Source organism: Aquila chrysaetos, chromosome W (assembly GCF_900496995.4).
Source record: "Aquila chrysaetos chrysaetos chromosome W, bAquChr1.4, whole genome shotgun sequence".
NCBI classification, from domain to species: Eukaryota; Metazoa; Chordata; class Aves; order Accipitriformes; family Accipitridae; genus Aquila; species Aquila chrysaetos.
The window spans coordinates 4,596,870-4,612,731 of NC_054457.1; the positions used below are offsets into that span (position 1 = coordinate 4,596,870).

Here is a 15,862-nt window from a genome sequence, read left to right on the forward strand (position 1 = left end):
ATGGTGGCAAATGCCCTATGGGGGTGGTTACAGCAATGGAAGCAGAGCAACTGGCAGCGCAGAGGTAAACCCATCTGGGCTGCCGCACTGTGGCAAGATATTGCATCCTGGCTAGAGAATCTGGTTGTAAAATTATGTCACGTAGTTGCTCAGGTACCCAAGAGTCGGGCCACTGAAGAACATCAAAATAACCAACAGGTGGATCAGGCTGCCAAGATTGAAGTGGCTCAGGTGGACCTGGACTGGCAACATAAGGGTGAGCTATTTATGGCTCTGTGGGCCCATGATACCTCAGGCCATCAGGGAAGAGATGCAACATATAGATGGGCTCGCGATCGAGGGGTGGACTTGACCATGGACACTATCGCACAAGGTATCCATGAATGTGAAACGTGCTGAAATTAAGCAAGCCAAGCGGTTAAAGCCCCTGTGGTATGGAGGGCGATGGCTGAAATATAAATATGGGAAGCCTGGCAGATTGACTATATCACACTCCCACAAACTCACCAAGGCAAGCGCCATGTGCTTACAATGGTGGAAGCAACCACCGGATGGCTGGAAATATATTCTGTACCCCATGCCACCACCCGGAACACTATCCTGGGCCTTGAAAAGCAGGTCTTGTGGCGACATGGCACCCCAGAAAGAATCGAGTCGGACAACGGGACTCATTTCCGAAACAACCTCCTAGACAACTGGGCCAAAGAGCATGGCATTGAGTGGGTGTATCACATCCCCTATCATGCACCAGCCTCTGGGAAAATTGAGCGATACAATGGACTGTTAAAGACTACATTGAGAGCAATGGGGGGTGGAACCTTCAAACATTGGGATACACATTTAGCAAAAGCCACCTGGTTAGTCAACACCAGAGGATCTGCCAATCGGGGTGGCCCTGCCCAGTCAGAATTTTTATGTACTGTAGAAGGGGATAAAGTCCCTGTAGTGCACATAAAAAATAGGTTAGGGAAGACAGTCTGGGTTACTCCTGCCTCAGGCAAAGGTAAACCCATTCGTGGGATTGCTTTTGCTCAAGGGCCTGGGTGCACTTGGTGGGTGATGCGAAAAGATGGGGAAGTCCGATGTGTGCCTCAAGGGGATTTGATTTTAGGTGAGAATAGCCAGAAGTAAACTGTATGATATTAGTTGCTATATAACCCTGCTACTGTATGTTATCATTACTATAATTGTTATATGCTATATCCATAGTACTACAGTAAGAATCACTTAGATCAAGCAAGAATGATCTGTGATAAAACTGAGCGAAGCGCAGTAGTGATGGAACCAGAACTGACTCCAGCATGCCACAATCCAACAGTGCACACCATCCTCCTGCTGCGTCCAATGTCACCTGCTCGTCACACCGCACTGAAGCCCAATCCTGCTCTACCGACTGAGAGGACTTTGCACCATCCCTCCTGCCCAGAAAGACTGGTATGACAGATGGAGCCCAGAGTCAGGAACTAAATGAACTCAACGAACATTTTATGAACACGACCCATAAACTAAAGGAATGATATCTGTGTGTGTGTATACATATATACATATATATATATATATATATATCATCGTTCATATGTCTCAAAGGGACGGAAAAGGTGATGATGATTGACCAGGATGTAACTGAAGGTATGGGAACTGAGCATGACGTCAGTGGTATAGAATAAGGGGTGGATACTGTCCTGGTTTCAGCTGGGATAGAGTTAATTGTCTTCCTAGTAGCTGGTACAGTGCTATGTTTTAGGTTCAGTATGAGAATAATGTTGATATCGCTGATGTTTTCAGTTGTTGCTAAGTAGTGTTTAGTCTAAAGTCAAGGATTTTTCAGCTTCTCATGCCCAGCCAGCGAGAAAGCTGGAGGGGCACAAGAAGTTGGCACAGGACACAGCCAGGGCAGCTGACCCAAAGTGGCCAACAGGGTATTCCATACCATGTGACGTCACATCTAGTATATAAACTGGGGGGAATGGGGGCGGGGGGGATAGCTGCTCGGGGACTAACTGGGCGTTGTTCGGCAGGTGGTGAGCAATTGCACTGTGCATCATTTGTACATTCCAGTCCTTTTATTATTGCTGTTGTCATTTTATTAATGTTTTCATTATCATTATTAGTTTCTTCTTTTCTGTTCTATTAATCCGTTCTTATCTCAACCCACGAGTTTTACTTCTTTTCCTGATTTTTCTCCCCCGTCCCACTGGGTGGTGGTGGGAAGTGAGTGAGCGGCTGCGTGGTGCTTAGTTGCTGGCTGGGGTTGACCTTATAAGCAGTAATATGTAAAACTCTATTAAGGCTATCTTCTTAATGCAATATGTATTTGCTTATCATGAATCTGAAAATCCCAACTGAAAATATGGCCTCATTTTACTAGGCATGGTACAGAAATCTCTGATCAAAAGAGCTTATAGTATAAACAGTAATCCAAATAATGGAAAAAAAAAATCCAGATAATAAAGACCCTACAGAAATCCACTTGAAAACATGGCAAAGACGCAGGCTGTGTCTACATTAGCAAGAAGTGTGGACCAATAGTAGTGAATCTATAGAGCAAACCAGTTGGCAATGAGTACCCGATATCAACCCTATACACATTTCAGGAAACTAGAACTAGCCCAAACACTGAATGCCCATTTACAACTGGAGTACATCTTCCAGTTCAGCTTTAAATTAAAAGAATCCAGTTCATGAAGTCTAAGATCACTCCACAATAGAAACCAATTCATGATAAGCAGCAACAATAAGGAAATTTGCTTTGAATAATCCCAACTCAAACATTAATAAGATTGGTGGCAGTCTGGGCCGCAGTGATCATGCCGTGGTGGAATTCATGATCCGGAGGGATACGAGCCAGGTGAAAAGTAAACTCAAGACCCTGAATTTTAGGAAAGTGAACTTTCAGTTGCTTAAGGAATTAGTGGATGGGACCCCCTGGAAAACTGCCCTCAGGGACAAGGGAGCTGAGCAGAGCAGGCAGCTCTTTAAGGACATTTATCTTAGAGCGCAAGAGCTCTCAATTCCCATGTGTAAGAAATCAGGCAAGGAAGGTGGGAGACTAGCATGGCTGAGTAAGGACCTCCTGGTCAAACTAAAGTGTAAGAAGGAAAAGCACAGGCAGTGGAACCAGGGACGTGTATCCTGGGAAGAATATAGGGATGCTGCCAGGGTGTGTAGGGATGGGATCAGGAAAGCTAAGGCACAGCTGGAGCTGAATTTGGCAAGGGATGCGAAGAATAATAAGAAGGGCTTTTACAGGTACATTGGCCAGAAAAGGAAGAAAATGTACCTATTTTTAAAAAGAGTAATAAGGAGGATCCTGGGAGCTACTGACCAGTCAGCCTCACCTCTGTGCCCAATAAGATCATGGAACAGATCCTCCTGGAAGATATGTCAAAATGTGTGGAAGACAGGGAAATGATTAGAGACAGCCAACATGGCTTCACCAAGGGCAAGTCGTGCCTGACTAATCTAGTGGCCTTCTATAACGGAGTGACTGCATTGGTGGACAAGGGAGGAGCTACGGATATCATCTACCTGGACTTCTGTAAGGCCTTTGATATGGTCCCCCACAACATTCTGGACTATAAATTGGAGAGAGATGGGTTTGACGGATGGACTGTTAGATGGATAAGGAACTGGCTGGATGGCTGCGTCCAAAGACTTCTAGTCAATGGCTCAATGTCCAAGTGGAAACCAGTAACGAGCGGTGTCCCTCAAGGGTCCGTACTGGGGCCAGTACTGTTTAATATCTTCATCACTGACGTATAGACAGTGGGATTGAGTGCACCCTCAGCAAGTTTGCAGATGACACCAAGCTGAGTGGTGCAGTTGATTCGCTAGAGGGAAGGATGCCAACCTGAGGGACCTTGACAGGCTGGAGAAGTGGGCCCGTGTGAACCTCATGAAGTTCAACAAGACCAAGTGCAAGGTCCTGCACCTGGGTCAGGGCAATCCCCAATATCAGTACAGACTGGGGGATGAATGGATTGAGAGCAGCCCTGCAGAGAAGGACTTGGGGATACTGGTGGATGAAAAATTGGTGATGAGCCAGCAATGTGCACTCACAGCCCAGAAAGCCAACTGTATCCTGGGCTGCATCAAAAGAAGCGTGGCCAGCAGGTCGAGGGAGGTGATTCTCCCCCTCTACTCCGCTCTCGTGAGACCCCACCTGGAGTCCTGTGTCCAGCTCTGGGTTCCCCAGTGCAAGAAAGACATGGACCTGTTGGAGTGGGTCCAGAGGAGGGCCAGAAAAATGGTCAGAGGACTGGAACACCTCTCCTATGAAGAAAGTCTGAGAGAGTTGGGGTTGTCCAGCCTGGAGAAGAGAAGGCTCCAGGGAGACCTGATTGCAGCCTTTCAATACTTAAAGGATGCTTATAAGAATTACAGAGAAAGAGTGTTTGCCAGGGCCTGTAGTGACAGGACAAGGGGCAATGGTTTTAAAATAAAAGAGGGCCGATTTTGATTGGATAAAAGGAAGAAATTATTTACTATGAGGGTGGTGAGACACTGGAACAGGTTGCCCAGAGAAGTTGTGGATGCCCCCTTCCTGGAAGTGTTCAAGGTCAGGTTGGACAGGGCTTTGAGCAACCTGATCTAGTGAAAGATGTCCCTGCCTGTGGCAGGGGGGTTGGACTAGATGATCTTTAAGGTCCCTTCCAACCCAAACCATTCTATGATTCTATGACTCAGAACAACCTTAAAGAATCAAGCTCTGTTCCATTAGGGCTTATCAGTTCTGGTTTAGCATCAGTGCTATAAAACTTAATCAGACTCCTGCAGAACATGTACATGGATGTTTATAAACTGTGCTCCCCCAATGATCCTATTCTGGGAAGGTAGATTAGCTCAGGCACACACCAGCAAGAGATAGTAATGGAAGGATGCACAGAAATGTCTGCGGGCTGGTCAGATGAGAAGCAAAAATGCCAAATGCATCATATTCTGAACAGCCCACTTCAAAGCGTTTCTAAATAAAAACATCTTGTGGACTAGATTAATGAGTCACCACTGCACAGAACTGTATAAAGGACATACAGCAGTTATTCTGGAAAGAGAAGCTTGAGCCAACAAACCAATTTCTTTCTTAGGTCTGACAGCCATACGAACACCAATACCATGTTCATGCTTTGGACTGAAAGCAGATTTCTGGACTTGAAGAAGAAACAAAACCCAGCACGTTTAAGTCTATTCCTTCTAACACTATGTTATCATGGTTGACAAATTTTATCTATGGAGTCAGAGGAGAAGCAATTATATTTTTTCAACCTCACCTAATGTTTTACAGTCATGAAAAAGCACAGATACTTCCATTTTAGTAGAAATCAAGCTATAGTGTTTCTGTGATGTAAACAGAGGTCAGTGAGCTTTAAAATTTTATTAGATGACTTAGACACATTTCTGAGACATTGCAGAGTGGGGAGGGGACTTGAAAGCTTTTTCTTTGGATAACTAAATAGAAGAGTAAAGGTCATCTTTATTTTTATGCTTTCCTATACACTCTTATCCAGACATCAGTTCAACATAACCATCTAAAACTCTACTATTCCATGACTAAGGAAGCTTATTCCAAAAGCTCTGATTCATAGAGTCTTATGAGCTACACAGTAAAAAACAGAACAAAAATGTACTCTTTATAATATGCAAAGCAACCACCTCAGCAACCACATGATGCTATGGTATCCTCCAGTCAGGTCTTCCTCATCTTTGCTGTTTGCAAGACAAGGACTGAGTTGCGATTGCAATGAACATATATGACACTACATATGGAACTTATTGCTTTTAATAGCACCCTAGCAACAAATAGGGTTTTATTCCTGTATGGGGTTTATGTGGCAAGGTTTTGGTAGCAGAGGGGCTGCTTCTATGAGAAGATGCTGTGGGATGATTGCTGGAGGTGACTTATTGATATGACACCCCCCCTTCAAGGGAAGGTGAACGTCCAGGGTGGAATACAATGGACACGTAAAGAATCGGTTCCATGGTAGTTCCCTAAGCAACATAACCTGCAACTTTTAGATGTTGGCAACACCAGGGGAACTTGGTGTGCTGACTCTGAAAAGTAACACGGAGGGTGGAGCGGAATAGAGACGCCGCGGCCAGGCTCTGTGATCGCAGGGATAGGGAACTGGAACGATAGGAACAAGAACTCTAGGTCCCTGCATTGAATCCACTGAAGCAAGGAGGTAAAATAATGGGGGTTCTGTCAACCTACTGCCCTACTTCTGATTTATATCACACGTGCCCAGTTCTGGGGTACTGACATGTAACACCATGTCCTTTGGGTGAACTTTGCTCATTTTAATATCATTATAATACCAAAACACACCTCCATCCCAGAAGTTACCCGCCTCCAAGGTGCGACCACCCCTCCATGGAGAATGCGCTCTGAATTTTTTCTAGCATATACCTTTAAAAGCAAAGCGAGAGAACTTTATACCAATCAAAGTAAAGGTATGTATGACTAGAGTCACTCAAGCTCCACCTAAAAGGAAAAATAGGATAAAAAGGCCCAAAAAGAGGAAGACTATTAAGGAAGACACCATCACAGACAAGTTGGGAGGACATTGCTCACTTCTGGGATCAGTCGACGGGCTGAACCTCTCTTCCCCCCCGCCATAGGGACGCCTATTGGGTAAGAATCGAACCCTCGGTTATACCGAGTGCTTCCCCGGGAAACTTAGAAATCTCTATAGAGTTTTTCCATAATTTAGTGTGCTTGTAGTCGACTGTATTATTATTTGCATGTGCTTTGCAGACAGTGTCTTTATCACTGGCAAGCCAAAAGAACCTGTACTGTTGCTTTAATAAACTGCGCTGCTCATTAATCTAGTCGTGATAGTTCATTAATGCAACCAAACTCCCTAAGTCTGGTAGTTCTTGTGCGTTGAATGCGGCTAAGCCGAGAGTGCAGTATGCTATTAAGTGCATCTGTCATCGTGATAGTTCAGCATATTGAATGCGACCGGACTTATAGCGTTGTATTGGACATCACTCAGAAATTAAACCTAGCCACCCCCAGCCCCTCTGACATCTGAGGATAAGCTGGAATGCAAGGGGGGTTATTTTCTGCCAAACCTCTTTACCCTTTAATGCAACAGATGCCAGAAGCTCCCTCCATATTGGACAGAGCCAGTTCTAGCCAGCTCCAGGCTGGCCAAGGCTGAGCCGATCAGCAACGTTGGTAGCGTCTCTGTGATAACATATTTAAGAAAGGGTAAAAAATGTTGCACAGCAGCAGCTGGGAGAGAAGAGTGAGAGTATGTGAAACAACCCTGCAGACACCAAGGTCAGTGAAGAAGGAGGGGGAGGAGGTGCTCCAGGCATGGGAAGAGAGATTCTCCTGCAGCCCGTGGTGAAGACCATGGTGAGGCAGGCTGTCCCCCTGCAGCCCACTGAGGTCCACGGTGGAGCAGATATCCACCCTGCAGCCTGTGGAGCACCCCACACTGCAGCAGGCGGATGTGTGCTGAAGGAAGTTGCAGCCTGTAGAGACCCCACACAGGAGCAGACTCCTGGCAGGACCTGTGACCCCATGGAGAGGAGCCCATGCAGGAGCAGGTTTGCTGGCAGGAACTGTGGACCCTGTGGAAAGGACCGATGCTGGAGCAGTTCTTGAAGAACTGCAGCCTGTGGGAAGGACCCACGTTGGAGAAGTCCATGAAGGACTGTCTCCCGTGGGAGGGACCCCATGGTGGAGCAGGGGAAGAGCGTGAGGTGGAAGGAGCGCCAGACATGAAGCATTATGAACTGACCATAACCCGCATTCCTCATACCCCTGTGCTGCTCGGGGGGAGGAGGTAGAGGAGTCGGGAGTGAAGTTGAGCCTGGGAAGAAGGGAGGGGTGGGGGGAGGGTATTTTCAGATTTGTTCTTATTTCTCATTATCCTACTCTGTTTAATTGACAACAAATTAAATTAATTTCCACAATTTGAGTTTGTTTTGCCTGTGACTGTAATTGCTGAGTGATCTCCCTGTCCTTATTTCAACCCACAAGCTTTTAGTCATATTTTTCTCCCCCTGCCCTATTGAGGAGGTGGAGTGATAGAGCGGCTTGGTGGGCACCTGGCAGTTAGCCAAGGGCAACCCACCACAATTCCCCCCTTCCCATTTTTTAAATGCTTATTTCTCCAGTACAGAATGAGAGAAAGAAGCTAGCTCATAACAAAAAATGTTAATAAGCATTCTCTTCTCAAGTTTCTCTCTACTCTTACAAATTATTGGAAGATGCAAGAGGTTAAATTACTTTCAATACAGAGTTTTCTGTTTCACTTATTATAATTTAGTCAAAAAAAAGTCAAAAGATGCATTAGAGTATTTATCATATAATAAATACTAATCAGTGTTGCCTGAAATAGGCTTCCCCTGAGTTGACAATAGAGAGAATAAGAAACTGGTCCCTAACTTATATAGCTTACTTACCTCCTCCTACTTCGTGCAGGTGTGCTGCAGCGTTCCCCAGAGAAGTGATGTTGGTTGGACCGAGCCAAAGGAGGCTGTCTATTTGACGCCATCTCCCATGGTCGCATTGGCGGTGATGCAGTTGGTGATGCTGCTGTATAGTCAAAGACTGAATGAGAAAGGCGTTGTCTCTTGGGACTTGAACTATCTTCACTCTGTGCCAATGTAAACAAAAAATCCCCTCAGCTGAGTGATTTGTTTCCCATATTGAAACTCCAATATTATTTACTTCAGCTAGCATTAAAGAGGGAGACTTAACAGACTAGATCAAAACACCATAAAGTTAAACAACTATAATTAGTTGTAGAACCTATTGCCTTCATAATGCAAACACTTAATTGCCCACCTGAGCATTTGTACTAAAACATATTTTAGCAACATCAAGGTATTTTAAATACTAATACTAAGGCAACCACAGAAGTTATATCAGAAAAAGGAGTAAACACTTATTTCAGGAGAAAAAGGTAGGTCCTATTTTGTTATAATATTCAACACAGGCACCACCCCCCCCCCCCCCGCCCAATACAGATTTAGGATATAAACACATAAATAAGCGATCCAAAGACCTTTTTGTAAAAGATAAGCATAGATTTCACACCAATGGGATCCATATTTGCCAGTAAATCGGTGCCATATAGAGCTCTAGTTCAGCATATGCACTCCATTCTTACCCAGTGCATGCTTACATAGCTGAAAAAACATTTCAAAATGTCTGGAGTACAAATCAGCTCTGCTATCCCAGCACAGAGGTGCCTCATCTTTTAACTTGTTAGTGCAGTAATAGTAATTAATAAGTAAAGACAATGTGATCAAAAACAACTACCATGAAAAACTTGATTTAACTTCATGTATTTTACTGAAGTTCTACTGGGACTAGGTAGCTCCTAGAGTTGTCAGTGTCAGTGATATGAAAACCATTCACCTCCAAGTTTACATTCAGTCCTGAACAGAAATAGTTACCTCTCCTTTTCACTACTTGTTCCTGCTTAAAATGGTTAGCTAGACCTCTCTTCTTCTTCACCATAATAATTTCAGTTAAGAGATATGATGTGATGAGTTTAAGAAACCAAATATTTGCAGTCATTTGCAGATGACCAATAGAGAAAACTGAGCTTCTCTACAATAACTGTCTTCCTGAACTGCACCCTCTAACCCTGTCAGAAGCCTTTTGCTTTACATACATTTAAAGACTATCATGTTTTAAAGCCTCTCTACACTTATTCATTCCTCACAATTTTCCTCAGTCTACTAAATATTCTTTTTCTTCCTATTTTATTAGCCCTCTTATGGTTTTTAGCTTTAAAGGAGTTTGCCACTTTCTGAACACTATCGGTTGAGTAGAATATTTCATAGAATCATAGAACAGCCAAGGTTGGAAGGGACCTTGAAAGATCACCTGGTCCAACCTTTCATGGGAAAGGGAGCCTAGATGAGATTATCTAGCACCCTGTCCAATCACATCTTGAAAACCTCCAGTGATGGGGACACTACCACATCCCTGGGGAGGTTGTTTCAGTGAATGATTATTCTCACTGTAAAAAATTTCTTTCCTAAATCAAGATGAAACCTCTCCCGGTACAACTCGAACCCATTGTCCCTTGTATTCTCCATGTGGCTCCTTGTGAAGAGAGAGCCTCTGTCCTCTTTGTAGCCACCCTTTAAGCACTAGAATACCGTGATGAGATCCCCTCTGAGCCTTCTCTTCTCCAGGGAGAAAAGACCCAACTCCTTCAGTCTCTTTTCATAGGGCAGGTTCTCTAGCCCTTTGATCATCTTTGTGGTCCTCCTTTGGACCCTCTCCAGTCTTTCCACATCTTTCTTGAATTGTGGGGACCAGAACTGGACACAGTACTCCAGATGCAGCCTGACAAGCACTGAGTGGGATGATTGCATCTCTATCTCTGCTAGTAACGCCCCTGCAGATGCAGGCCAGGATGCGATTTTCCTTTGTTGCTGCAGCAGCACACTGCTAACTCATATTCAGCTTGTTGTCCACCAGGTCCCTTTCAGCAAGGCTGCTCCCCAGCCACACAGATCCTAGCCTGTACTGGTCTTTTTGGTAATGTCCCAGGTGCAGGACCTTGCACTTGTCTTTGCTAAACTTCACACTGTTCTTGCTTGCCCACTCTTCCAGCCTGTCCGGGTCTCTCTGTAAGATGTCTCTCCTTTCTGACATGTCCACCTCACCACCCAGTTTGGTGTCATCAGCAAATTTGGTGAGGGTGCTTTCAATCCCATCATCCGGATCATTTATGAAGATGCTGAACAGTGTGGGGCCCAGTATTGATCCTTGGGGGACCTCACTTGTGGCAGGCTGCCAGCCTGAGTAAAAAACATTGATAACCACCCTCTGAGTGCAACCTGTTTGCTAATTTCTTACCCATCCTGTCTGTATCTTGCCAGTTTGTCCAGGAAAAGGCTGTAGGAAACAGCGTCAAACACTTTGCTGAAGTCCAGGTAAACAACATCCATTGCTCTGCTCTCCTCATGTCAACAGAATAAGTTATTTTGTTGTAGAAGGTGATGAGGTTAGTCTGAGATGATTTGCCTTTGGTAAATCCGTGCTGGCTTTTCCCAATCACCTGCTTCATTTGGATTGTATCACATCCCCTATCATGCACCAGCCTCTTAGAAAATCGAACGATACAATGGACTGCTAAAAACTACATTGAGAGCAATGGGGGGGGTGGGACCTTTAAACATTGGGATACACATTTAGCAAAAGCCACCTGGTTAGTTAATACTAGAAGATCTGCCAATCGGGCTGGCCCTGCCCAACCAAAACTTCCACATACTGTAGAAGGAGATAAACTTCCTGTAGTGCACATGAAGAGTATATTAGGGAAGACAGTCTGGGTTACTCCTGCCTCGGGAAGAGGCAAACCCATTCATGGGACTGCTTTTGCTCAAGGACCTGGGTGCACTTGGTGGGTGATGCGGAAGGATGGGGAAGTTTGATGTGTACCTCAGGGAGATTTGATTTTGGGAGAGAATAGCCAGTGAATTAGACTGTATGATATTTAACTGCTAAATAACCTGACAATGTATGTCATTACATCTATAGTGGCTATATGTCATATCAAGGGTATTACAGTAAGAACTACCCAAATAACTGAAGGATGGACTTTGAAACCGAGCCAAGTGCAGCAGTGATGGAACTTGAACTGGCGCCCAGCAACTTCTTCAAGATCGACATCTTCAACCCGCAGACCATGGTCATTAGTTGTGCCAAATAAAACAGCCGCAAGCTCTGGAGGCAGCATGCAACAATCCAACACCACACACCATCTCTCCTACCCTTAAGGACTGTTATGACAGATGGAGCTCCAAAGTCATGGATTAAATAAAATTGATGGACACATTAGAGGGATGGCCCATAGAAAAAGGGAATGCTATTCATGGGTGTGGGTGTACATATCTCTCTCTCTCTCTCTCAAAGACAGGGAAAGTGGTGGCGATTAATTAGAAAGTGTAGGATCTGGGCATGACGTAGATGGTATAGAATAAGGGGTGGATAATGTCCTGGGTTTGGATGGAATAGAATTAATTTTCACAGGAAGCTGGGAGGGGGCACAGGCAGGACAGCTGACCTGAACTAGCCAAGGGGCTATTCCATACCATGTGACATCATGCTCAGTATATAACTGGGGAGCAGGCTGGGGGGTAGAGGTGGTCTTTCAGCGGGGGAAGTGGTGGAGCGTCAGGTTCCGGGTGGTGAGCAGTTGCACTGTGCATCACTTGTTTTGTATATTCTTTTATTAGTACTATTGTTATTATTATAATTTCTCTCCTTGTGTTGTCCCAGTAAACTGTCCTTATCTCAACCCACAAGGTTCTACCTTCTTTTTTCCTTTCTGATTCTCCTCCCCATCTGTTGTGGTTTCAGCCCAGCCGGTAACAAAGGACCACGCAGCCACTCGCTCACTCCTCCCGCCCCCCTCCGGTGGGATAGGGAGGAGATGGAGGAGAGAAAAGAAAAAAAACCTGGAACCTCGAGGGTTGAGATAAGGGCAGTTTACTGGGACAACACACAAAAAAAAGGTTACAACAACAACGGTACTAATGAAAGAGTATACAAAAAGAGTGATGCACAGTGCAACTGCTCACCACCCGGGACCCGACGCTCCGCCACTTCCCCCACCGAAAGTCGAGAGCACCCCCCGGCCCGCTCCCCATTTATATACTGAGCATGATGTCACATGGTATGGAATAACTCCTTGGCTAGTTCAGGTCAGCTGCCCCGGCTATGCCCCCCCACCTCCCAGGTTCCTGTAAAAAATTAACTCTATCCCAGCTGAAACCAGGACAGTATCCACCCCTTATTCTATACCATCTACATCATGCCCAGATCTTACATTTTCCAATCAACCACTACCACTTTCCTTGTCTTTTATATATATATATATGTATATGGACACACTCCCCCCCCTCCACACACACACACAAATAGTATTCCCTTAGTCGATGGGCTATCCCTCCAATGTGTCCATCAATTTTATTTAGTCCATGACTTTGGGGTTCCATCTGTTGTAACAGTTCTTCAGGATAAGAGAGATGGTGTGAGGTGTTGGGTTGTTGTATGCTGCCTCTGGAGCTTGTGGCTGGTACATTTGGTGCAACCCACACCCTTGGCCTGCAGGTCGAAGATGTTGATCTTGAGGAAATTGCTGGGCGCCAGTTCAAGTTCTATCACTGCTGCACTTGGCTCAGTTTCAAAGTCATTTGGGTAATTCTTACTGTAATACCCTTGATATGGCATACAGACACTATAGATACAATAACATACATTGGCAGGTTATTTAGCAGTTAAATATCATACAGCCTAGTTCACTGGCTATTCTCTCCCAAAATCAAATCTCCCTGAGGTACACATTGAACTTCCCCATCCTTCTGCATCACCCACCAGGTGTACCCAGGTCCCTGAGCAAAAACAACCCCTTGGATGGGTTTGTCTCTGCGTGAGGGAGGACTAACCCAGACTGTCTTTCCTAACATACTCCTCATGTGCACTACAGGGACTTTATCCCCTTCTACAGTATGTGGAAGTCTTGGTTGGGCGGGACCCGCCCGATTGGCAGATCCTCTAGTATTAACTAACCAGGTGGCTTTTGTTAAATGTGTATCCCAATGTTTGAAAGTTCCACCCCCCATTGCTCTCAATGTAGTCTCTAACAGTCCATTGTATCGCTCAATTTTCCCAGAGGCTGGTGCGTGATAAGGGATGTGATACACCCACTCAATGCCATGCTCTTTGGCCCAGGTGTCTAGGAGGTTGTTTCGGAAATGAGTCCCGTTGTCCGACTCGATTCTTTCTGGGGTGCCGTGTTGCCATAAGACTTTCTCTTCAAGGCCCAGGATAGTGTTCTGGGCAGTGGCGTGGGACACAGGATATGTTTCCAGCCATCCGGTGGTTGCTTCCACCATTGTAAGCACATGGCGCTTGCCTTGGCAAGTTTGTGGGAGTGTGATATAGTCAATCTGCCAGGCCTCCCACTGTTTATATTTCAGCCATCGCCCTCCATACCACAGGGGTTTTAACCACTTGGCTTGGTTAATTGCAGCACATGTTTCACATTCATGGATAACCTATGCGATAATGTCCATGGTCAAGTCCACCCCTCGATCGCGAGCCCATCTCCTCCCTGATGGCCTGAGGTATCATGGGCCCACAGAGCCATAAACAGCTCACCCTTATGTTGCCAGTCCAGGTCCACCTGAGACACTTCAATCTTGGTAGCCTGATCCACCTGCTGGTTGTTTTGATGTTCTTCAGTGGCCCGACTCTTGGGTACATGAGCATCTACGTGACGTACTTTTACCACTAGCTTCTCTATCCGAACAGCAATATCTTGCCACAGTGCGGCAGCCCAGATGGGTTTACCTCTGCGCTGCCAGTTGCTCTGCTTCCATTGCTGTAACCACCCCCACAGGGCATTTGCCACCATCCATGAGTCAGGATAGAGATAGAGCACTGGCCACTTCTCTCTTTCAGCAATGTCTAACGCTAGCTGGATGGCTTTCACCTCTGCAAACTGACTCGATTCACCTTCTCCTTCAGCAGTTTCTGCGACTTGTTGTGTAGGACTCCATACAGCAGCCTTCCACCTCCGATGCTTTCCCACAATGTGACAGGACCCATCAGTGAACAGAGCATATTGCCTCTCATTTTCTGGCAGTTTATTATACAGCGGGGCCTCTTCAGCCCGTGTCACCTCCTCCTCTAGTGACATTCCAAAATCTTTGCCTTCTGGCCAGTCCGTGATCACTTCCACAATTCCTGGGCAACTGGGGTTTCCTATGCAAGCTCATTGTGTGATCAGTGCGGCCCACTTACTCCACGTGGCATCAGTCGCGTGATGTGTAGAGGAGACCCTCCCTTTGAACATCCAGCCCAGCACTGGCAGTTGGGGTGCTAAGGGGAGCTGTGTTTCAGTACCAACCACTTCTGAGGCAGCTTGAACTCCTTCATATGCTGCCAATATCTCTTTTTCAGTTGGAGTATAGTGAGCCTCGGATCCTCGATATCCTCGACTCCAAAACCCCAGGGGTCAGCCTTGGGTCTCCCCAGGTGCTTTCTGCCAGAGGCTCCAGGTAGGACTGTTTGCTCCAGCTGCAGTACAGAGCACGTTTTTAACATCTTGTCCTGCCTGGACTGGCCCAAGGGCTACTGCATGAACAATCTCCCGTTTAATTTGTTCAAAGGCTTGTTGTTGCTCAGGGCCCTATCTAAAATTGTTGTTTTTCCGGGTCACTTGATAGAGAGGGCTTACAATCAGACTGTAATTTGGAATATGCATTCTCCAAAATCCCACAACACCTAAGAAGGCCTGTGTTTCCTTTTTATTAGTCAGTGGAGACATAGCTGCTCTTTTGTTGACCACGTCCATTGGGATCTGACGACGTCCATCTTGCCATTTTATTCCTAAAAACTGGATCTCCTGTGCAGGTCCCTTGACCTTACTTTCTTTTATGGCAAAACCGGCTTTCAGAAGGATTTGTATTATTTTCTTCCCTTTCTCAAAGACTTCTTCTGCTGTGTTGCCCTATACAATGATGTCATCGATGTATTGCAGGTGTTCTGGAGCTTCACCTTTTTCCAGTGCAGTCTGGATTAGTCCATGGCAAATGGTGGGGCTGCGCTTCCACCCCTGGGGCAGTCGATTCCAGGTGTACTGGACGCCCCTCCAAGTGAAAGCAAATTGTGGCCTGCACTCTGCTGCCAGAGGGATTGAGAAAAACGCATTAGCAGTGTTAATTGTGGCATACCACTTGGATGCCTTTGATTCCAGTTCATATTGAAGCTCTAACATATCTGGCACAGCAGCGCTCAGCGGTGGCGTGACTTCATTCAGCCCACGATAATCTACTGTTAGTCTCCATACCCATTAGATTTTCACACAGGCCATAT

At 45.7% G+C, this 15,862-nt stretch overlaps 1 protein-coding gene across 4 annotated transcripts in view; it reads right to left on the bottom strand.

The window, feature by feature from the left end:
* Positions 1-15,862, bottom strand: part of LOC121232779 (E3 ubiquitin-protein ligase RNF38) — a 114,980-nt gene that overhangs the window by 63,598 nt on the left and 35,520 nt on the right. For 2 of the 4 annotated variants that reach the window (XM_041121227.1, XM_041121226.1), the window contains exons 1-2: positions 9,021-9,163; positions 8,416-8,609 (exon numbers count right to left, since the gene is read on the bottom strand). In XM_041121227.1, coding sequence (XP_040977161.1) covers positions 8,416-8,609; positions 9,021-9,065 — 239 coding nt within the window. In that variant the 5' untranslated portion in view covers positions 9,066-9,163. Of the gene's footprint in view, positions 1-8,415; positions 8,610-9,020; positions 9,177-15,862 lie in introns of those variants that run through there. The other 2 variants (XM_041121228.1, XM_041121229.1) reach the window with 2 other exon arrangements.